This window comes from Erinaceus europaeus, chromosome 13, assembly GCF_950295315.1.
Source record: "Erinaceus europaeus chromosome 13, mEriEur2.1, whole genome shotgun sequence".
Lineage (NCBI taxonomy): Eukaryota > Metazoa > Chordata > Mammalia > Eulipotyphla > Erinaceidae > Erinaceus > Erinaceus europaeus.
In genome coordinates, this window is record NC_080174.1 from 73535876 (window position 1) to 73560828 (window position 24953).

General features: G+C 47.2%; 1 protein-coding gene across 1 annotated transcript in view; it reads right to left on the reverse strand.

The window, feature by feature from the left end:
* Positions 1-538: 538 nt before the first annotated feature.
* The window catches only part of DHCR24 (24-dehydrocholesterol reductase), a 35824-nt gene continuing 11409 nt past the window's right edge, over positions 539-24953 (reverse strand). Inside the window, exons 5-9 of the mRNA XM_060206267.1 lie at positions 24309-24572; positions 16604-16747; positions 5826-6023; positions 5290-5468; positions 539-3075 (exon numbers count right to left, since the gene is read on the reverse strand). Coding sequence (XP_060062250.1) covers positions 2922-3075; positions 5290-5468; positions 5826-6023; positions 16604-16747; positions 24309-24572 — 939 coding nt within the window. The 3' untranslated portion in view covers positions 539-2921. The remainder of the gene's footprint in view (positions 3076-5289; positions 5469-5825; positions 6024-16603; positions 16748-24308; positions 24573-24953) is intronic.

Consider the following 24953-nt stretch of genomic DNA (forward strand, 5'->3'; position numbering starts at 1 on the left):
TGCTTGGTTGTTATCTTCCTTCAACCTTCAGAAAGAGCCAGGGCCTCTGGTTCCTACCACTCCTGTGCATTCTCCTGGAAAGTGCTACCTCAAGGATGCACCTGATTGCAAGGAAAGCTGGGAAATGTAGTCCAGACTGTGCTCAGATGGGCTTTGGTGGCTAGCTCTTGGTTCTCACTAGATTGCAGATGAAGTAAGAAGCTCTAACTGGACCCCAGAGCTCCTGAGACTCCCAACTGCAACCTTAAAAAGCAGCCTCCACCCAGCATGGAATCACCAGTGTCTCCCTGGTTTCCTCACTCCCGTCCTGTCCCCCTGCAGTCTGTTCTCCACTCCGCAGACAATCTTAGTAGTGCCTATGTCTGACCATTGTGACAACGGGCATCAGTTCACTGCTCTAATAAGCCTGTCTCCTTCAAGCCTTACGGATGGGCACACAGGTTCAGAGAGGCGAACAACTGGGTAAATGAAGAGTCAGCACTTGGGCCTAGGTCTGACTCCACGTTGCGGTCCCCAGGTTGAGAAATGACAAAGACTATTATTATCCAGGTCACACTTTTATTTTGATAGAAGCAGCAGCCACAAAGCCACAAGGACATGAAGTGTTCTGGACATGTAGGCACAGTGCCTGAGGCTTCAAGAGCCTGCTGAGGGGTGGGGATGAGGCTCATGCTTTCTCCTAGGCCCCAGGATCAAGGGGGAAGAAAAACCCAACCACACAGCACACACTGTCAGCCCCAGCCCTCGCTTCCCTTCATCGAATTAAATCATGTATTCTTCCAGACAAACTGGCGGCAATTCTGGTTTATAAAAAGCCTTCATGGGGGGCTCTGGAGGAGAGAGGTCTATTCTTGTTCCTTTCCACATGCATTGCCATTGGGTGCAAAGTGAAACCACCATTTGGATGGACAGTGCTGGGACTGGCCAAAAGGAAGAAGAAAAAAAACTGGTGGTTAGGTGCATCATGCTTGGAAGACTGCCACTCTCCAGGCAACATACTAGGGGAGTGAAATATTGATGTAGATGCCCTGGGCTCTGGGGAGGTCTGTGAAGGGCAAGATTTTGGTTTGTAAGACTATGGCTGAGAGGCTGCTGGCATCTCTGGCCACTCTGAGGCGTAAGGATGGTGAGAGGCTGCCAGGGTGCTCTTGCCCAGGTTAACCATTCCTCTACTGAAGTAGAATCATTAGCAGACCACTGAGCAGGACCCCCTTGAGCTCACCGTCAGAGCAAATGCCAGGACTCATGTGCTTTGCGTATAAGCTGAAGACACAGTCTCTTAATTTCTCATATGCCAGAGGCCAAAGGAGGACAGGTTTTTTTCCTTTCTGAGTGCCATGGATTGGCCCGAACTTAGGGGCATGCTGAGCCCTTCAGGAGTGCCATCCTGGGTGGGCTGGGTGAGCAGCAGTCATAGTGTGACTCTATAAGGATCCTGGCAACTCAGAGTGTCAACAATGGCACTGTCCTGCAAGCCTTTTTGGAAAAGGGATGAAACCTGGCCTCGAGCCAGAGGAATAATCTTGAATGGCATACAACCTCCAGGTGTGCACTTGATCGCCTTTCTCCCGTTTCCATACATGAGACTTTCTGTGGAGGGCTGAACCCAGAGCTTCTGAACAGCCATGCCCTCCTGGAGCAGAGGCCCAGGCACATCTTATAGCCTCATGTGGAAGGGGGCATCCTGGAGGACAAATGGCCTCTGTCTGCATTCACTATCAGAGCAGCTTCCCTCCCTCCTGCTGAGACTGTGGGCACTTCTCAAAGGGGAGTTGCATAAACGACTAAGCATTAATAAGTGGGGGAAGGACCTAGGGAGGCTCCCTGCCCTCAGGAATGGAGGGAATTGGGGCGAACTTTTCTCTGAGTTTAGGATTTGTAAGGCACTGAAATTAACTACAACTGCGGGGAGGGGAGAAAAAAACATTAAAAAGGACGAGTGTTTGGAGCACTTGAGTTGATCCCCCTTTCCTTTCAGCCCCAGCGAGAACCCTCATAAAACATATCGGCGGGCTCCATATTCCTGACTGATGAGCCTCCAGCCCTCCAGCATGGCAGCATGGCTGCATCTCCACACTGGCTCTGTGGGTTCCAGGGACAGGGATAGGAAGTGTTAGAGAGCCAGGAAGGAGGCCAAGAGCTACAGATCAGAGCAGTAGCCACCGTTCCACCTGGATGCTGCCCAGGGCCAGCTGGCGACAGGACGCAGCCCTGAAATGCCCTCTTCAGCAGGCATGATCCCCTCTGAGGAGACCTGGGTGGTGGCTGGGCTGGGAGTGCAAGTCTGAGCACAAAGGAGAGAGGAACAGGACATCACCAAAGGCAGCAGAGAAAACACTGGTATTGGGACCTGGCTTTGGCACAGCACATCTTGGGCCTTCCTGCCCATCTGGGGCCCTGGGAGACTGAAGGGATGAAGAAGGACCTCTTTCTTTCAGTCTGTGAGGAACTCTTCTGCCAAACTGAGGCAATGGCAGGACTCTGGGGCATCCCCTTCATCATTCCAGCCAAACCTGTGTGCAGGCCACCTAACACGGAATCTGCTTGACCCAACTGTTGAACCTAGAGCATTTCAGTCAGATGGGATGCTGAAGGGAAAGCAGTAAAAAACAGTTACTACCTATCCAGTAGCTCAGCTGAGGCAGTTACTGGTACCCCATGACTTGAGATAAAGAGCTGGGCTCAAAGGTGCTGAGTGGCTAAACTGGGAAGTGGAGTCAGGTCTGACTCCAAGTCTCAGGTCCTGTTCACTGGACTGGGCTGTCCTGGGGAGCCAGGACATGTCATCAGATCTGCCTGGATGGGGTTTCTGGAGGGGTTTCTTCTGGAAGTGTGGGTCTGGGAGAGCAGCTAAGCCTGAGTGAAGGGTCCTGGAAGCAGGGTCCACAGGCTCCTCTGTCTCTGTCCGGGAGGGCCCCCGCTCAGTGCCTGGCAGCCTTGCAGATTTTGTCGTACACCTCGGGGAAGGCATCCTGGCAACCCAGCTGCTCCCGTAACTTGTGGTACAGGGAGCCGTCAAACATTTCCCAGAACTCTTCCCGGTCCATGTAGCAGTCAGCATACAGCATCTGGAACCTGCAGGGCCAAGATGTGGTAGGGTGAGGATACAGGGTGGCAGAGAGGGTTAGGGGATGAGAGAAGCCCTGCCTTCTAATGTGAAGTAACTTTGCAGTTCAGAAAGAACTTTTGAAGGATTTCTCTTTCTCTATTTTTAAAATTATATTATATTATTTATTTATTATTAGATAGAGACAGAGAAACGTTGAGAGGCGAGGAGAAGGTTGAGAAGGAAAGAGACAGACACCTGCAGCCCTGCTTCACCACTTGTGAAGCTTTCCCCCTACAGGTGGGGTCCAGGGGCTTGAACTGGGATCTTTGCACACTGTAATAGGTGTGTTTAACCAGATGCACCACACCTGGCCCCAAGGATTTCTCTTATATAGCTCTTCTAATGACCTAGTGGGGTTATCACTGGGGCTCAGTGCCTTTGTGATAACATGGTGGCTTTCTTTCTTTTTTGGGGGGAGGGGCTAAAGGAGGGGTTAGAAACTAAGAGAGATTGAGAGGGAAGAGGGAGAAAGGGAGAGAGAAAGAAAGGCATCTGCAGAACTGCTTCCCTATCTGTGAAGCTTTCCCTCTGCAGGTGGGTATGGGGGGCTTGAACCTTGGTCCTTACACATGGTAATGTGTGCTCAACCTGGTGCACCATGGCCTGTCCCACCCCCACATTGAGATGATTTTCTTGCAGGGGAGAGTAGGAGGAATGGTGAATTACAAGACTGTTGTTGTTAAGTTATGCACTTTAAAAAATTTGTTTTTATTATCGTTACTTATTGGATAGAGATGGCCAGAAATCAAAAGGGAAAGGGGTCACAGAGAGAGAGGGAAGGGGAGAAGGGAGGGGGGAGGGAGAGGGAGAGGGACCTGCAACACTGCTTCACCACTTACAAAGCTTTCCCCTTGCAGGTGGAGACCAGGGGCTCGAACCCAGGTCCTTGCACGTTGTAATATGTGTGCTCAACCAGATGTGCCATCATCTGGCCCCAGCTGTACACTTTTATATGTGCCCATGGTCGCAAAGGAATTCTTACCTCCACTTTGCAGATAGGCAGTCGGGCTCAGAGTGCATTGCCAGTGGTGCTGAGTCAGTGTTTTCCCCAGTGCTGGGGGCCCTCCATGCTGGGGCTGCCAGACTACCCTCTTTTCATTGTTGTGCTATGTTCAGTAAACTATGCTTATTATTAAAGTGTACAGCTTGGGGGCTGTTTTACTATGCCATTATATGTCATGCCATGACACAGGACTGCATTTCCCTGACTTCCCTCAGTGCAGTTCTTTGTCACTGTTCTGCATGTGGGCTTTGGTCTTCCAGCCTGAAAGGCTGGTCCCTAAACATGCTAGAAACCACACTCGCCCAGCATCTGCTGGGTGCTTATTCCCTGGTGGAAAAGAGGCAGAAAGAAGAGGCACAACAGTCCTGTAAGTCCACCTTCTCACCTTCTCACCTTCCACACTTTTTTTTTTAACCAAAGGACTGATCTTTTTCTTTTCTTTTTTTCCCTTTTGTTGCCCTTGTTGTTTCGTTGTAGTTATTGTTGTTGTTGATGTCATTGTTGTTGGGTAGGACAGAGATAAATGGAGAGAGAAGGGGAAGATAGAGAGGGGGAGAGGAAGACACCTGCAGACCTGCTTCACCACCTGTGAAATGATTTCCCCTGCATGTGGGGAGCCAGGGGCTCAAACTGTGATCCTTACGCTGGTCCTTGCGCTTTGTGCCACGTGTGCTTAATCTGCTGCGCTACCGCCCGACTCCCTCAAAGCACTTATCTTATGGTAATCTTGATTGGCTTATAGTGGTGTGGAGGATTGAACCTGGGACTTTGGAGCCCAAGCACGAGAGTCTCTTTGCATAACCATTATTCTGTCTACCCCTACTATTATTATATTTTATTGATTGATTATAGGATAGAGACAGAAATTAAGAGGGGAGAAGGAAGTAGAGAGGGAAAGAGACAGATACCTGCAACCCTGCCTCACCACTTGTGAAGCTTTCCCCTGCAGGTAGGGATGGGGGGCTTGAACCTCGACCCTTGAGTACTATAATGGTGTGCGCTCAACCAGGTGCACCACTGCCTGGCCCCTTTTCCACACTCTCCAACTCAGAGGCAGCCAAAGTGAAGCCCCTACACAATCAGCCTTGTACACCACTGGAGCTGGTAGCCTTGGACCTTCCCTGCAGCCCTCCGAGACTTGTACCCAAGGGCCTATCCCATGCTCTGGGGCACTCACCCATGCACGCTTCGGACAAACTTCTCCAACTGTCTCATGCAGGACCTGGCTTCAAAGTGTTTTATGCGTGGTTCCCCATATGCACCAATGTCTACGTAGAGCTCAGCCTCGTCTCCCTTGGGGTGCACCAGGCCCGGCTGGCTGGGCAGAATGAAGGGGCACAGCCAGATGGGGTAGACCTGGAGGAAGTGGCACGAGAGGCATTGGCAACAGGCTCTGGGCTGGCTCTTGGCTCGCCCCACACCTACCCAGAGGAAGGCTTTCTGGTTTCCAGCACTCTCTAGGGAGTGCTGTATTGCTGAATGCTCCCTCTGCATTCTGGTTATTCACCCCCTCCTCCCTAGCTTGCAGCGTCCCATCTAGAAAGTGCCCGCCACCAGGTGCTAGGACTTCTCTCTCATCAGGGTTGGCACCGAGCAGGCCCATTTTACAGATGGGGAAATGGAAGCTCAGTGGGCAAGCGTGCCCCCGGTCAGGGCAGAAGACAGCCAGTTCTGGGAGACATTTCCGTCTGGCCCGGCCCCGCGCCCACTCACGTGGATGTCATTGTGGAAGGTGTGCAGGGCCTGCTTCAGGCACTTCATGGGCACCAGCATGTCCTGAACCACGTGGTGCTGTTCGTACAGCTTGCGCAGGGTCTCGCCCTGGGTCAGCTTCAAGAGGGAGATCTTGGGAGGCACCATCCAGCCAAAGAGGTAGCGAAACACGGGGTTATTGCCGAAGGGAATGATGTCCTACAAGGCACAAGTCGGGAGTGGAGAGGAGGGGACAGCAGGGGGTGAGTGTCTCTGTGTCCTGGTCCTGGGCTCCACTGGCACAGCAGGGGACACTCCCTGTGTGGAGGAGCACAGTGGCCCCAGGGACTTACCCAGTTATGTCTGGCTTTCTCAGCTCTGGCCTTCACCATCTGTGATGACCCTGGGTTCATTACTTAACCTCCCTGAGCTCAGCTCAATCTCCTTATCTAGAATAGGGAACTCGGGAGAGTCATTCAGAGACCAGGTAGTAAAAAGGATGACAGAGGACCTAGTGGGGGTTGTATTGTTATATGGAAAACTGGGAAATGTTATGCATGTACAAACTATTGTATTTTCTGTCGAATGTAAAACATTAATTCCCCAATAAAGAAATTAAAAAGAGAGAGAGACCAGGTAGAAGGCACTGAGCCCAAAGACAGCTGTGGTTGCTCTTCTAGTTGCTGTGGTGGGGGCTGTGGAGTACAGCTGGTATTACGTAAATGCGTGAGAAGCTAATGCCATTGAAAGGAGAGTGACATGCATAATGTTATGCATGTACAAACTATTGTATTTACTGTTGAATGTAAACCATTAATTCCCCAATAAAGAAATTAAAAAAAGAAAGACAGGAAAGTGACTCAGCTAGTTTCTGTCATTTCCCATAGGCCATCGGGAACTGCTATCACTGGAGTAGATAAGATCTGGCTTGGGCTAAACAACCCCTCCCCTGACTCCCTAACCTCAAATATCACTGTTCTCTCTCTCTGTGTGTGTGTGTGTCTCTCTCTCTCTCTCTCTCTTTCTCACACACACACACACACACACACACACACACACACACACACACACACCCGTTCCTGAAGGCCAAAGTTGAAGGCTACCCCATGCACAAGTGGTCTCTTCTTCCTCCTGCTCTTGGGGCCACCCAGCAGGGCCAGCCAGCCTCAAACTGGTCCTCCCAGTTAGTTTCCCTGGAAGTTCTCCTGTGCCACTGTGGAAAAGCAGGGAAAAATGCAGGGGCAGCTGGAATAGGGCCTACACCAGGCTAAGGGGTCAGGGAAAACTTCCCCCCAAAGTCAGCTTGTTTCTGGAATCACTACCTACAGGAAGGAGAGGCCTGTTTGCTCTATCTTTGCCCAATTCCAGCACCTTTGCCAATATATGGGACACAACACACACCAGCACAGCTTTTACCGTTTTCAAAAGATTTATTATGAGAGCCAGGACCAGAGCACTGCTGAGCTCTGGTTTGAGGTGTCACGGGGGATTGATCCTGTGGCTTCTGTGGCCTCAGGCTTGCTTGCTATGCTCTAATAAGATGAGCTGTCTCCCCAGGCCCCTCTAGGCTATTTTTAGAAAAGGCACACATAGGCATAGCAGAAATCCTAACAGTGCAAAAAGTTAATTCTCCTCTCATATAATACATGGCCCTGGTTTTCTCTAGTTCTAATCCTAGATCATTCTCTAAGTCACCACTCACCCAACCTGACTTACCTCTTTCCCTTCCCCAAAGACTATCATTATCAATTTTTGCTTATCTTCCTCCAGACATTTGACATGCCATATACAAATAGATCGACCAAAACAACAAACAAAAAACCAACTCTTCAGGGGTTCACAAACTATGGCTCCCAGGACAAATGTGAACGGCCCACACCTCCTGATCTGTAAATAAGGTTTGAACACATGATCCTTACTGATTATGGCTGACTTCAGGCAACAAGGTCAGAGTAGCTCCCTGGATCTCCCAGTCTATGGAACATCAACTACTTGGTCCTTTACAGATGCTTGCTGACCTCTGCTCTACTGTGCAGATGTACCTTAATTTATTTAATCAAGTCTGTTCAAAAGGGAATTTAGATTATTTCAGGTCTATTCCAACATATACCCTTCATGCATGTCTTTATTCATTTAAGAATGTTAAGTACACCCCACCTGCAGGGGGGAGCTTCACAAGTGGTGAAGCAGGGCTGCAGGTGTCTATCTGCCCTCTCAATTTATCTCTCTCTAATAAATAAGATAAATAAATAAAATAATAAGCCTTATGAACCTGTTAAAAAAAAGAATGTTAAGTACATTTATCTGTAAGATATATCCCTAGAAGTGGAAATTCCATTTAAATGTCTTTTTTTTTTTGGGGGGGAGAGGGGGTTTCATTACTGAGTCTTCACCTCTCCAGGTGAACTTTTTCAGAAAGAGAGAGATAGACAGAGACAGAGGCAGAGGCAGAGGAAAAGATAACACTGTACTGAAACTTGCCCTAGTTGTGAGGGGGCCAGGCTCAAACTTAGGTATTACACATGGCAAAGCAAGCATACCACCCAGGTGATCTATTTTGTGTTCAATTGATTTATTTACTATCATTATTATTATTAGTAGTAGTATTTTTGCTTCCAGGGTTATCGCTGGGGCTCAGGGCCAGCAATATGAGGAGGAAGGAGACAGAGTAACTGTCCCTGAAGCGACTGTCCTTAGAGTACTGGCAGAAAAGGACCAGAAAGGAAGCCAGAGATACGGGACCCCCAGCCAGAGGCAGGAAGATGAATAGTGGCTAGATCAAGGTGGCCACAGGACAGTGTTGACATTTTTTTCTATTTTATTATGGAATATTTTTTTTCTATTTTATTATACATTATTATACTATAGATATGACAGAGAGAAATTGAGGAGGAGATGGAGAGGGAGAAAGACAGACACCGGCAGACCTGCTTCACCGCTTGTGAAGTGTCCCCTCTCCAAGTGAGGAGCTGGGGGCTCAAACCCGGATCCTTGCGCAGGCCCTTGCACTTAGTGCTGTGAGTTTAACTGGGTTTACTACCAACTGCCTGGTCCCGTTTAGTGTTTAGTTGAAGTGGATAAGATTTCAAGGGTACCACTTTACACTGTCCCAAAACAAGGCAGAAAAGAATGTAGTTTCCCCACATCCTCGCCAGCACCTTCGTATTATCTAACTTCCGAATCTTTGTCATTCAGATAGGTGAAAAGTGAGACAGACTCCTGTAGTTTCGTTCTGCTGGTCTTTAATTCTGAGTGAGACTGTATCACTTTTCCTGTATTTACATGTCCCTTGCAGTTAACCTGCTCCACCCCTAAAAGCAGTCCCTTGTTGACCAAAAGTGTCATTATCTTCCCCGACACCTCAACCTCAGCAAATTTCAGTGTCAATACTGTCCTGTGGCCACCTTGATCTAGCCACTATTCACCTTTCTGCCTCTGGCTGGGGGTCCCGTATCTCTGGCTTCCTTTCTGGTCCTTTTCTGCCAGTACTCTAAGGACAATGGCTCCCTCCTCCTCAGCCTCTGCTCTCCAGCTGCCCTTGCCCTGTGTGCAGCCTGGTTCTGGTCTTTGCTCTGCTGGGCACAAACCCCACTACAGGTCCAAGGTCTCACTCTGTGTCAGGAACAGCACCTAGAAGGTATGAACAACAGAGGGAGCTTATCCGGCCTTTGTTACTGGGGGTGACACCCCTGTACCAGCCAGTCAGAGACACAGCTAAAAAATACTGACAGGACCTTCCTAAGAGAGGAAAAGACAGGACTTCCCAGAGCTCCTTTTCTTTTCAGTCCTTCCTCACCATCAGAAAGTCCCAGGTGGAGTGTTAGCAGACTGTGTTATCGGGAGATGAAATTCAAACAGCTGAGTTAGTTTTGTGCAGCATTTCCTGCAGCCCATTAAAAATAAACTATTGACATATATTGACCACAACAGAGTTAAAGTAGAAAAGTACACTGCTTATTCTCTCTCATTAAAAACAAAAAAAAACAACAACATATATTTAAAAAATGAAGTACATATGAATGAGAGTTAAATGCTTTGTTGCTGCATTTAAAAGAGGTAAAATTTCCCCAAACAGCAAGCAAATAGAAAGACTAAAAAAAAAAAAGAGACCATAAAATGATACTTATACACCTTTCCCATATTTGGGAGCTACTCTCTGCCCTGATACAGCGTTCTAGTCCTTTTTCCAACTCTGACACCACCTCCCCAGACAATACCTTTGGTCCACCTGCATGTTGGCTGTCAGGCTCAGGCAAAACTTAGTAAAGTCACTGGGCCCCTTGGAATATACCTAAAACAGACCTACTAGTTGTTTCCAAAATGGAGACCCCAAAATTCATCTGCTATATTCTTGCCTTTGTGTCCCTGATTATTTAACAATTTGTTCTGCTTTATATCTCAATGATTTTTCAGCCACCAAGTTGCAGGTGCTACCATGATGCCAACTTGACTCCCTTGGACAGAGGACCTCACCAATGTACCCTGGAACCCCACCTTCCCAAAGTCTTCTCTGACTAGGGAAAGATAGAAAGAGGCTGGGAGTGTGGACTGACCTGCCAATGCCCATATCCAGCAGGGAAGCAATTACAGAAGCCAGACCTTCCACCTTCTGTACCCCATAATGACCCTGGGTCCATACTCCCAGAAGGATAAAGACCAGGAAAGGTTCCCATGGAGGGAGTGTGATGTGGAACTCTGGTGCTGGGAACTGTACCCTTCTTATCCTATGGTCTTGCTGACATTTTTTATTTTATAAATAAATTAATAACAAAAAGGGTAAAATTCACACTAATAGAAAGTTTTCTTAAGACAATATTAGATAGCAAATATTTATGCTATGACACAGAGGAAAGAAAAAAGTTTTCATCATTTAGCATCTTCTGTGACACTTTGTCCCGCTCATATATACATTTAGTTATTTACTTTATTTCAGGGAGAATTACAGAGAGTAAGACACAGAGGCCACAACACTGCTCAGTTCTGGCTGATGGTGGTGCTGGGAGCTTGGAGCCTCAGGCACGAAAGTCTTTTGCATGAACATTATGCTGTCTACCTAGCCTTCTCCTGCTCTTTTTGCTGTTGGTCCTAATGCCAAGCACTGCTGGTTTTTAAATTTTTTTCTACAGGGTTATTGCTGGGGCTTGGTGCCTGCACTACGATTCCAGTGCTCCTGTATTTAATAGGACAGAGAGAAATTGGAGAGAGGGGAGGTGGAAATAGAGAGGGAAAGAGGGCAGGGGTAGATAGCATAACGGTTATGCAAAAGAAACTCTCAGGCCTGATGCTCCAAAGTCCCAGGTTCAATCCCCTGCACCGCCATAAGCCAAAGCTTAGCAGTGTTCTGGTAAAAAAATAAAAAATAAAAAATAAAGAAAGGGAGAGAAAGATATCTGCAAACCTACCTTGCTGCTTGCAAAGCTTTCCCCCATAAGTGGTGAGCCAGGGCTCGAACCCGGATCCTTACGCAGGTCCTTATGCTTTGTACTATGTGTGCTTAATCAGGTGTGCCACCACCCGGCCCCTAGCATTGCTGATTGATCAGAATGTGTGAATGGACCGGTCCAGGTGGGAAGGGGCACGCACAGACTGATCCTTATCTCAGCAGCCCTTGACACAGGTACTCATCTGCCTTCTCCACACACCGTCTGCCCATGGCTGCTAGGTTCTCTGCTGCCTTCTCCCTGCCCTCCCTGTAGAGGACCCTGGGCTCGGCCCTGTGACTTTTCCACCTTGACTCACCCATCCATTCTCATGACAGAGGAAGCATTTCTCGCCGTGTGCGCTTAACCTGCTGAGCTACCGCCCAGCCCCCTAGAGGAAGCGTTTCTAAGCTGCTGATACCCACGATGATATGTGTGGCCTGGACCTCTGCCTTCGGGTCCTGGCATGTGTAACTCCATGTCCCATCTCAGACCACATTGCCAATTTCCCTTCCCACCATTCTATATCAGTCAGTGGCCCCTCTAGTCTCCTAGATATTCAGGTCTGAAGTTTTGGGATCACATCCATGGCAATCTGTCAGGAAACCTTGTTGGTTGACTCAAGCAATGCAGTGTCTCTCAGGTCTGACACCTCTTTCCCCCTTCATTGCTGTCATCCAGGGAAACAGACAGCCTCCTTCTATTCTTCCGCGCACGTCCACAATGACATTCCATCTACTCACCATCTATTTCAAAGCCATTTTTGGTGGTGGGTGCAGTGTGCAGGCATGGCCCTGTAGCCTTATTATCTTGCAAACCATTATTAAATCATGAATAAAAAAAAGTTTCAGGGGGGTCGGGTGGTAGCTCAGTGGGTTATGTACACATGGCACGAAGCGCAAGGACAGGGCCAGGGATCCCGGTTCGAGCCCCCGGCTCCCTACCTGCAGGGAGGTCCCTTCACAGGCAGTGAAGCAGGTCTGCAGGTGTCTGTCTTTCTCTCCCCCTCTTGGTCTCCCCCTCCCCTCTCGATTTCTCTCTCTGTCCTATCCAACAATGACAGCAACAGCAACAACAACAACGATGATGATAAACAAGGGCAACAAAGGGGGAAAAACAGCCTCCAGGAGCAGTGGATTTGTAGTATAGACACTGAGCCCCCCAGTAATAACGCTGGAGACACACACATACAAAAAGTTTCAAGCTATTCTTTCAAAGCAAAAAAACCAGGTCATCAGTTTTTCTGCACGAAGTCATTTACTGGTTTCTGGCTATGCTTAGAATGAAGTCTCCTTATAGCGTATACAAAACTTAAAGCACAGTGGGACAAACGCTTAAAGAGCTAACACTATGTGACTTTGATAAGAAGACACAGGAGTCTTTGTGACTTTGAATTTACCAGTGGACTCTTAGATATTTGAAAGCACAATTAAAAAAAAAAAAGGATTTCCACAAACTAAACAACATGATCAAGAAAATGAAGAGGATATGGGAGACAGTTAACATTAGAGCTCTGGAGACGTACAGGCCCTCAGGTTCAGTTCCTGGCACTATCAGACTGGGGCCTTTCTCTCTCTTGTAAGAATATAAATAAGTAAATCTTGAAAGGAAGGGATGAAGAGGGCCAGGAAGGTATAATACAGTATGTGCCTTGCATGTGAGGTCCTGGGTTAGATCCCAACATTGTATAGAGTGGAGTAATACTTTGGTGACTCTCTCACAAAACAAATAAGTCTTTTAAAAAAAGTTTTATTTATGGGAGTCGGGCGGTAGCACAGCGGGTTAAGCACATGTGGCGCAAAGCACAAGGACCTGTGCAAGGATCCCGGTTCGAGGCCCCAGCTCCCCACCTGCAGGGGGTTCGCTTCACGAGCGGTGAAGCAGGTCTGCAGGTGTCTGTCTTTCTCTCCCTCTCTGTCTTCCCTTCCCCTCTCCATTTCTGTCTGTCCTATCTAACAACAACACCACCCAAAACAACAACAATAATAACTACAACAATAGAAAACAACAAGGGTAACAAAAGGGAAAATAATTTTTTTAAAAAGTTTTATTTATTTAATGGGAGAGAACCAGAGCATCCCTCTGACATGTGGTGTTGGAGGTCAGGGCCTCTTGGTTGCAGGCCTGACACTCTATTACTGAGCCACCTCCCTGGGCACAAATAACTAAGCCTTACAATTAATAAATGAGTGAATAAATAAATAAATGGGAGGTGGCTTAACTAGTGGAGCACTGCACTTACATGCCTTGAATCCCAGCTCCACATGTACCAGAATGATGCTCTGGTCTATCTCTCTCTAGTGTGAAATTCTCTCATATGTAATAAATAAAATAAATCTTTAAAATAAATAAATAAATAAAATTGGGCATATAGTCTACATAGATATTACAAGAAAAAAACCTCACAAATAACTAAGAAGCACATAAAGATACTCAACACCACCAGTCATTAGCAAAATGAAAATGAAAATCATAATGCGATTCTGCTTCACATAGACCATGATGATATAATTAACACAGAGAAAGGTAAAAGGTGGGGGTGACTAGCAAGCAAATGCTATTGAGAAAATGGAGATATTAGAGCCCATATACACTGGTGGTGAGGCCGGTTCAGCCACTGCGGATTCAGTTCAGTAGTTCAGTGAGTCAGCGCGAGTTCCCACCTGAACTGGTAACTTCATTTACTACTTCACTAGACATACACCAAAGAATTGAAAAGTGGCACTGGTATAAATACTTGCAACATGTATAGTCAGAGCAGCACCATTCACAATGTGACTAGAAGAATCAACCTGGGGCCGGGTGGTGTTGTATCTAGTTGAGTACACATGTTACAATGCACAATGACTGGGGTTTGAGTCCCCCAGTCCCCACAAGTAGTGAAGCAGTGTTGCAGGTTGTCTCTCTGTCTCTCTTCCTCTCGAATTCTGGCTGTCTTTGAACAATAAAGATAATACCCCCCACCAAAAAAAAAAGCAACCAACCCAAATGTCCATCAACAGGTGAGCAGAAAAACTAAATGTGGTGTAGTATATATCTATACAATGGAAAGTATAATCAGAGATCAAGAAGGAATTGTGGGAGTTGAGCGGTAGTGCAGTGGGTTGAGCACAGGTGGCGAAAAGTAACCGGTGTAAGGATCCCGGTTCGAGCCCCCGGCTCCCCACCTGCAGGGATGTGGCTTCACAGGCGGTGAAGCAGGTCTGCTGGTGTCTGTCTTTCTCTCCCTCTCTCTGTCTTCCCCTCCTCTCTCCATTTCTCTCTGTCCTATCCAACAACAATAATAATAACTACAACAATAAAAAAAAACAAGGGTAACAAAAGGGAATAAATAAATATTTTTTTTTAAAAAAGAACTGTGATGAGCAAAATAAGTACAGAGATAAAAGACAACAACTAGATGGTTTCACCCATATGTGGAATCCAGAGAACTGATACACATGAACTTGCACAAAACAAAACAAGCAAACTGTTTCTAAGATTGTGAAAAGTATGGTAGTTATCTTAGGGACGTGGGATGGTGGGTATGGCATGCAACTACACTCTGTAATCCTACAATCTTATAACCCACTATAACCACAAAAGAAGAATTAAAAAAAGGTGGGGGGCGGGATGAGTCAGAGTCATGTGTTGCTGTTGCTTATAACTGGGATACATTCTGAGAACCGACCCTTTGGGTGGTTTCATCACTATGCAAATGACACAGGGTATGAGCTCACAAGAGGAGATGATGCATTCTAGTACATACTGCAGCTATGTGGTATAACTGGCCAGAAATGTCCAGCAACATGCGACTATTCTGTCACATACTATAAGGTGGACAGAACCTTGAAAACACAAGGGGGGGCGGAGCCTGAGGCTCTGAGGTCCTATATTCAATTCTTGACACAGCCATAAGCCAGACCTGAGCAGCGCTCTGGTTAAAATAAGTAAAGCCCAGTATTTAAAAAAAAGGCCACCTATTATCTGATCCCATCAACATGAAAGATGAGAACGGGCAACCTCAGAGAGAGAAAGCAAACTGGTGGCTGCCAGAGGCGGGGGAGGAGGGGCTAACTGCCTAACGACCCTGGGGTTTGGAACTTGGGAGTAGTGGTAGTCACATGGCATTGTGAATATACTGGAAACCACTGCATTCTATAGTTTAAAATGCTTTGATTTGTGTCATGTGATATCATTTCAATTTATTAAAATAAAATTTGTACTGATTTTCCATTGGTGTGTAAGTCTCTCCTACTCCCTCCCAAAGGGAAAAATGCAGCCCCTTTAAAGTGCTCTGGTGCTGCCTCGGCCTGGAGCCCTTGCCTGGGAGTTCTGTAGGATCTTTTAATGCTCGGGTCCCTGTTCAAGTCATCCTTGACCCACCATCCATTGTCATTGCCCCCAACCCTTCCACACACAGTAGCAAATTCTTTCTCATGTCCAAGGCCAAGTCTGATGGTTCCTTCCAACTCTAGGTAGAATGGACCACTTCCAGGGTCATGTAATGGTGCAATTGGTAGAATAGACATGTTACCCTGTGCAAGGACTGGGGTTCAAGCCTGCAGCTCCTCCATGTGGGGGGTGGGGTAGGTGGGGCGAGCTGCAAAAAACAGTGAAGCAGTATTGCAGGAGTCTCCCTCTCTTAAAAAATATTTTTATTTATTTATTATTGGATAGAGACAGAAAGAAATTGAAAGGATGGGGAGAGACACCTGCAGCACTGCTTCGCCACTCACGGAGCTTTCCCCCTGCAAGTAAACCTCAGTCCTTGCTCACTATAATGTGTGCGCCTAACTAGGTGTGCCACTACCTGACACTGGAGTGAGTGAGTGAGTGAGTGAGTGAGTGAGTCAGTCAGTCAGTCAGTCTCTCTCTCTCTCTCTGTCTCATAGCTCTGGCTTATGGTGGTTCAGGAGACTGAATCTGAGATTTTGCAAGCTCAGGTATGAGAGTTTCTTTGCATAACCATCATGCTATCTACCCCTACCCGAGTCTCTTTCTCTATCTCTGTCTCCTACTCCCCTCTCATTTCTCTCTGTCTCTACCAAAGAAGAGAGAAAGGAAGAAAGAAAGAAAGAAAGGAAGGAAGAAAGAAAGAAAGATGAGCCACTTTCTTTCCTTTTCCCAGGGACCTTCATTGTCTACTTGGTTCAGCTGCAGTTCAAGCACAGACCGGTCAGGGTCTCCCAAGCCCCCAGCCTAGTGCCCACTCAACCTGTAGCCGGCGTCAGTCTAAGCCTGCGGCTACGCGATGACAACCCGCCCCTGGGAATCAAACAACAGTGAGGACATGCCTCAGGCCAAAGGCACACGTTTCCCTTCAGAGAAAGTAAGACTTCTGGTTCTCTGCCCAGCCTGCTGGAAGGAGCCAGGACTACCAGGAAACCCGAGCCTCACCTGGAGCTCCCAGAAGATGCTGCGCGTGTGCCGGTGGTAGTAGTGTCTCAAGGGGATGTACTCCAGGCCTTCTCGGTTTGCCTTCAGGTATTTCTCCACGTGCTTGAAGAACCAGGGCTTGTAGTAACTGCCAATGCTATTTAGCTGAAATGACAGAGTGCATTGTGTCAGCCCACACACAAGCACCAAGAGAGCCATTAGGGTGTAATGGTGATACTCAGCTTCAGTTTAGCACTCTTGGCCTTTGCAAAAGCTCCTTCAAGTCTATTAGCGCCTCTGAGACTCCGGAGAGCCGGGTGAGGTTAAGCACAGTGGGAGTTTGCTAGCAGAGAGCATAGGAGCTCAAAGAGGTTATGTAGCATGCCCAGGGCCCAGCTGGTTCCTGACAGCCAGAGAGCTTAGACACCACCCCCCCAGCCCCTCTGAGTAAAGGAACCAAAGTGGAAATGTGTATCTCTACAATGTGGGGCTCTAGGCAGAATTCCTCCCTCCTCAATTCCTGTGCTGGTCCAAACACTGATGTATGCACTGGCTGACAGCACTAATTAAGCACAACCCTTGCCCTGTGGCACCAGGCCAAGGCCCACCTCTGGGCACAGAGCTCCCTCCTGACAACTACCAACCAAACCACTCCAGGGAGCTCGGAGCAAAGCTGCACAACCTCTCCGGCATGTGGTAGTCACTGTCTGGATCTGGCATTTAGCTGGTGACTTCTTTGGTCCTGAGTAATTTAGAACCACTGGGATACAGCTTGTCTGGGAAATAAATAAACTCTGAGCAGATGGTTTTAGAGAGGGAAAAGGTGGTCTCCCAGAAAGAACACAGGCTTCAGGTCAGGTCTGAGAGGCCAGAGACCTCAGCCACACACTCAATCTGTTTCTTCCCATGGAGAATGATAATAATCTTGTATATGCTGGTGTTCAGTGGGTAGAGTACAAGACTGGTGTGTGAGGTCCTGGGTTCAATTCCTGACATAGCATATATTGGAATAATGTCAGTCTCTGGCCTCTCTCATGAAATGTTTAAAACTAAATAACAGGGGCTGGGTGGTGGTGTACCAGGTAGCTCACATGTTACCGTGAGTAAAGACCTAGGTTCAAGTCCCTGATCTCCGCCTAATAGGGGACGGGGGTGGTGGTTCATAAGTCACAGAGCAGTGCTATGGGTTCTTTTCTGTCTTTCTCACCCTCCATAAAAAAAATTTTAAAAAAAGAAAGAAAGAAAAGTCACCAGGAATGGTGGAAATCATGAAGAAGGCACAAAATCCTAGTAATTACCTTGCTGGCAAAAAAGAAAAATAAATAATAAAAATTATTTTATTTTATCTCTCATACACACACACACACACACACACACACACACACACACACACACACACACACTCTGAGAGGTTAGGGAGATACTCAGTGGTAGAGCACCTGTCTTGCATCTGTGAGACCCTAGATTTGATCCCATGGGAACAACAAAGAGGAAATACTCTGTGGATGGTACAGCAGGACTTTGCTCTCTTGCTCATAAAAAAAATTTAAAAAATGGGTTGGGATAGGTGACTCAACATATGTAGAACATATCTGTTCAATCTGAGTTCAATTTCTGACACCAAAGTAAATATATATATATATATATGTATATATTTAAAATCACACACACACCAGATACCCAGGCACCATGTCAGACCATCTTGTCAAGAATGTAGGAGAGTTTTGTGGGGCAGGTGAGATCACACCTTGCTGGGGCTTGCTGGGGTTCACCACAGGGTGAGAGAACTAGAGAAGAAGGTCAAGTAGGAGAGGCAGAAGCTGCCAGGGCGCCATCCCCCAGAGGGACGAGTAGGAGCAGAGATAAGAAGGGAGCAGGTGGAGAGTGAGACTGGGCGTGATCACCATACCACTTGCCAAGTGCCCACACTCCAGGCAGCCTGATGGGCACCCAGGGCCGAGAGCCTCAGTTCCTTGTCCTCCCCACCACCCTACATGGCTCTGAGAATGAGAACCACCAAGGTCACAGGGCAAGGACTCAAATCACCCCATGTCAAAAATAGGGACAAGGGTCAGATAGCAGAGTACCTTGGATAATGCCCTGAAATGCTGACATTATGAAATACACACACACACACACACACACACACACATACACACACACACACACACACACACACACACACACACACACACACACACACGGCGATGGCTTGGTGGTAAAGCCTTTCACATGGGTCCTAGATTCCATCCGTGACACCACATAAAAGTAAGACAAAAAACAGAGAGAATACCATCATATAGTAGAGCAATGCTCAGGTCTCTCTCAGCAAAACATTAATAAAGTTTTATTTTTACTCCAAAAGCAATATGTACTTGACTTCAGAATTATGTAACTTGGGAAAGAGAAAAATCCTACAGCCTGATTCTCATAATATCAAACCTCATGTGTACTCGGTAGCTTTTTTTCTCCCTTTTTAATAATACTTTTAAGTTATGTGTGAGACACAAGCACATCTCTCTTTCTCTCTCTCTGTTAATTATGGTGGTGCTGGGAATTGAACTTGGGATCTCTGCTACTTCAAACATGAAAGGAGTTTTGTATATAACCACGATTCAATCTTCCCAGCCTTTACCCAGTTATTTATGATGCTCCCTTTGTTTTCTATCTTCCTTATTGTGATGTGATGCTGGGGACTGGACTCTCCAGCTGGGTGGCCTCTCTGGCTTTGGATTGACTTTCTGCACACACATACACACTGATTATGGATGGCACCACTTTGTATAGACTATTTGCCATTTTGCTTTCTCAGCTAGTAGCACATAACACATCAGGGTTGAGCCTCAGCAGCATATTTAGCCTCATTTCTATACAGGGAAAAAGCCATGAGCCCTTGGACTGGTTGGGGCGATAAGAGAACCTAGACATTGTCAAGCATGGTGCCCACCTGCTGAGGGGCAGACACAGTTATATCCCCCCACACACACCTCCACCCCATTGGCCTTTCAGCACCCTCCTGCAGTCATGTCCGCCACTCCACCCCTTAACGCAGTCCTTCATCTCTGCAACCAATATGCTCATGGGCTGTCCCCCTCTCCCTCTAGGCCAACTCTGCAGGGAGGACCAGGGGCCATGCTGTGCCAGGAAACTGGAGCTCAAGGGCCTGTCTGTGAAGGTTGGTTTCAGCATGGAAAGCGTGAAGCAGGGTAAAAGACACCAAGAGCTGGCCTCTGTCGCTTAGGCAAATGAGAGTGAAACCCAGCGGGAGCCAGGCAACCTGATCTAACCCAGGTGGGGCCTGGCCACACACCCACGCAGCGGGAGTTGGCACCAACTGCAGAATGAATAGGGACTCAGGGTTAACTGGTGTATGCAGTGCTCAGGAAGGCATGGGGAATCTTCAACCTAGGGTCTGATGGAGAACCTGGATAGTGCAACTCTCCCAGGGCACATGGCTGGGGCAGCTGGGTGCACCGGGCTCCAGTGCCAACACTTGGGTACCCAGCCACTTCCTATTTCTGGGGCTCTGCTGCAAAACAGCTCTGAGCTGTGTCCTCCCAGGGCAGTGCTCACACAGGGCCCATCACAGGGACAATTCTGAACATCCTGACAGACAAGAAGAAATGCTCCTCAAGTCAAAAGCTCACGTGGCCAGTTGGCATCTGCTGCTCCCCTTAGCATCAGGGAGTGTGACCTAGTGGTGGAGAGGAGGCACCTCTGTGCCCCTGACATGAAACAGACCTTTGGGTAAGACCTTGATCTGCTTAGGACGTTAATTCAAGATATTCAGACATTTAAAAGCTGTGCAGGGCTGCAAAAATAACTCATCTGTAAAGAAGCTATGGGGTATATACTTGATGGAATACTGCTCTGCAAACGAAAACAAACAAACCATAATTGCGTCCTCCGGGAAAAAAATAAATGGATCATGCTTAGTGAAATAAGTTGAGATAAAAGACAACTACTGGATGGTTTCACTCATATGTGGAATCTAGAGAACTGATACACAGGAACTTACAAAACAAATAAACAAACAAACAAAACAGAAGCAAACTATCTCTAAGACTTTGTGAGAACTATGATGGTTACCTTTGAGAGGTGGGAGGGTCGGGACGCAGAATTCTACTGGTGGGTGTGGTACTACACCCTGTAACCTGGTGACAATCTGGTGACCCATTATTAATTACACACACACACACACACACACACACCTCATCTGGATAACACAACAGCATTGTCGTTCACATGGCCCAGGTTGGAGACTGGCACACAATGCGTTGGAGCAAGTTTCAGTGCTGTGGTCTTTCTTTCTGTCTCTCTTTCGTTCATTCTCTGTATCTAAAAAAGCAGGCCCAGAGCAGTGAAGCCCTGGTGGCAAGTAAAAGTCATGCAACTCCCTTCCCAATTCTAATCTTAGGTGGCCTCTAACACAGCAGATAGATGAGAGATAAATTGAGCCAGTGGGAGTGCTGACCTCCCTCAACTCACCAGCACCAGCTGCTTCTAAGGGAAGTCCTTGGGGTAGCTGGCAAGCCTTGCCCTGAGCCTCCCTGTCAGGTTACAGGACATTAAATGATGACACAGAGTAGGCTTCTGTCGGGTTAGCTAAGCCAGGACTCTCAGGCTCAATGTGCTCTGTTCCACTCTAGCCCCTGAACCCCCACCCTCCAGCATTCACCATGGTGTTCCCCAAGAAATGGAGGCCTGAACAGTATCTGTGGGCGCTGCTGAATTCCAGATCTGGATAAGGAAGGAACTGAACACCAAGCCAGGAGTCAGACATACGCATTTCTTTTTTTTTTTTCTAATATTTATTTTCCCTTTTCTTGCTCTTGTTGTTTTATTGTTGTAGTTATTATTGCTGTTGTTATTGATGCTGTTGTTGCTAGATAGGACAGAGAGAAAAGCAGAGAGGAGGGGAAGACAAATAGAGGGAGAGAAAGATAGACACCTAGAGACCTGCTTCACTGCCTGTGAAGGGACTCCCCTGTGCTTTGCACCACATGTGCTTAACCCACTGCACTGCCGCCCGACTCCCGACACACACATTCTATCTGCACTGGGCTGGCTATGTGTCCTCAGTGAACTGTCTTTCCTTCTCTGTGCCAGGTTTTATTTGGAGAGGTTACACCAGACATATTTCAAGTCCTATCCAATTTAAAAATATTTTAAGTATATAGGCACTGTCCAAGTGCCTTCAGAGACCTAGCCTTTGCTCTGTTCATTCTTGGTCCATACTCCCAGAGGGATAAAGAATAGGAAAGCTATCAGGGGAGGGGATGGGATATAGAGTTCTGGGGGTGGGAACTGTGTGGAGTTGTGCCCCTCTAATCCTATGGTTTCTGTGTTTCTTTTTTATAAATACAAATTTTTGTAAAAAAAAAGATATTCAATTTTACAGATAAGAGATATTCTATTAGACAACTTAAATAGTGAACAACTAGAAGTAACTTATTCTTTTTTTCCTTTTCATTCTTTCACTTGACAAGACAGAAACATTGAGAAGGTGAGATACAAAGACACCTACAGCAATGTTTCACCACTTGTGAAGAGTTTTCTCCCTGCAGGAGAGCTTGAGGGGCCCTTGTGCATGGTAATGAGTGGACACTCACCCCTGACATTTTTCCCCAGCCAAGAGGCAGCGAGAGGGAGAGGGCGAGGGAAAGAGAGAATGAGCAAAAGAGACCACAGCATAAAAGCTTCCGTCAATGGTGAAGGCTGGGCTCAAACCTGGGTTGCCCATATGGCAAGGCTGCACACTACCTAAGAGAGCTATTTTTACCAGCCCTTGGAAATAACTTCAATTTTCAGTTGTGACGCAGTGGTTATGTAAACGACAGGGTGTTTGCTCAATGCAGCTATTAAACATGATGGGCTGGACATGGCATTGTAGCCACATGAGAGAAAGGCTTATCACTCTGAAGAAGAAAATTCAAATCAAAACAGGTGATCTCAGCCAAAGATGAACTGAAAACCTGCAAAGAGATGCCCAACCTTGTAAGCCCAAGAACTGCAAAATAAAACACAAGGCCCTTTTTAACCGTGTCAGACTTAAAGATGAAAGCAAGCCATTCAGTGCTGCTAGGGTGTCTGGGAAAGGTGTGCGCACACGCCACCACTGGAAGGGAAAAGCAGCACAACATTGCTGGAGGACTGTTCGGTCAGAACTATCAATCTGGGCACATCTTCGGGCTACTTCGGGTTCAGGCCCAAATAGCCACAGCAAAATGAAAGTCACAATAAAATGAGTCAAATGAATAATTGGGTTTCCCAGAGCGTATAAAATGTGTCCTTAGACTATATTATAGTCTATTAAGTATACAAAAGCATGATGTCTAAAAACCCTTAATTAACTGCGACACAGATATATGAAGTGAGTGCAGGCTTATTTCACACAGGGCTGCCACAAGCCTTCAGTCGTGGAGAAGTACAGCATGTGTTCAGCGCAACAACCAAGTATGTCTCCATTTAATGTGCTCAAACTTCTGGGCCAGGATTTCTGGTTTTTTTTTCATACTCAACACTACAGAAATACTTTTATGAGAGATTAAGGGTAGATGCAAAAAGAACCTTCAACACAACACAATCTTGTTTGTAAAAGCAAAACATTTTTCTTTTTAAGCAGAGTATTGCTCATGTGATTGGTGGGGTTTGGGGGGGGATTGGAGCTTCAGGCAGGAGAGTCTCTTTGCATAGCTATTATGCTATCTCCCCTGCCCAAAAGCACACAACGAAGTCAATGATTTACAGATAATAATACGATTCTCTGGAGTAAAATGAGGGCATCTACACACACACACACACACACACACACACACACACACACACACACACACACGGCCTTGAAGAATGCTCACCAAGCTGTTATAATTGTGTACCCTGGGAGTGAAGAGGAGGATTTTTGCTTTTCCTTTACATATCTCAAGATTGTAAAACTACTTTGGTAATTAAAAAACAAATAAACAAGGGGCCAGGTGGTGGCCATATGTTGAGCACATATGCATAAGGACCCAGGTTCAAGCCCCCCCCCTCCAGTCCCTACCTGCAGGGGTAAAGCTTCACAAGTGATGAAGCAGTGCTGCAGGTGTCTATCACCCCCTTCCCTCTTGATTTTTGGCTGTCTCTATCCAATAAATACAGAGTAAAAAAAAATTAAAAACCTTTAAAAATTGAATGTACTCAACTAGAGGGAATAATTAAATAAAGCATGGTAGCAATAGCTGGTTGTATGTACAGACAAAATCTTCTTTCCTGTACTCGTTACACTTTCTAAATCCTTCTACCATAAGCACAAATCCTTTTGCAGAGGAACAAAACGACTGCTATTAACCACTACACACTGTAAGCCCAAGGCACATCAGCTTGACCAAGTTCACAGGACCTCCTCACCTGTGAAGTGGGGCTGCTGTGGGATTCAGAGATCACATCTAACAGGAGACATGCATGTACCAGCAGCTGAGGGGGGCACAGTAAGGGATGCTTCCAGCTCTGCTAAAGACTGCACTGAAGGCCTCAGGTTCAATCTGTGGTACCACCATAACCCAGAGCTCAGCAGTACTGCTCTGGTTTAAAAAAAAAAACAAGAACAACAACAGCCTCTCTGGTGAGTAGCTCCTGTTGCCAGGTGAGCTCACCCAGGTCAGGCTGGGGCAGTGGCTCCGTCCTCTAAACCCTGCAGCTTCCTGATCCCAGACCTGGATCCAGCGCAGCTGCCACCCTGGCTTACCTTGCTGGGCTCCAACTGGTCCGTCAGGACCCCGGTCATGATGACGGCCTCATCCAGGGAGTAGAGCAGTCCTTCCACAAAGTGATTCTCCAGCCGCTGGGATTCCTGAGTGAACTTTTCACAGATGGTCTCCAGGCCCCGAACCGGCTCAAAGCGCAGTTTCACGTACTTCTTGGCAGGGATGATGCGAATCTCGGCAGCCACCAGGAAGCCCAGAGTCCCACAGGACCAGGGCACCGCATAGAACAGGTCTGAGTTTTCTGACTGTGAGAGGGTTGACACAAGTCAGGGGGGTTTGAACTCTGGACACCATGTTGTACCAGAATCAACAGGATGTCGAGAGGTAGGAGTCTGATTAAGGCCCTGTTATCAACAGTCTTCTTGTGTAAACTTCAGTAAAATGAACTTCTGGGCCTTGGTTTTCTCTCTGCAACTTCCACGTAATATGCCACCTGATGTGACCTCAAGTCAGGTGCTTCAGAGTGTTTCCTTCCTTGGGGGGATACAGGTCCTGGGCCACAGGCCACCCAGGAAGAACCCATGGCCCCACCGCTCAAAGCCCAGGTGTCCAAAGCCAGGCTAAATAAAGAGGGTCTGGGCTGCAGTAACATTAAAATGTCTCCCTGTGGGCTCCCCTAGTCCATT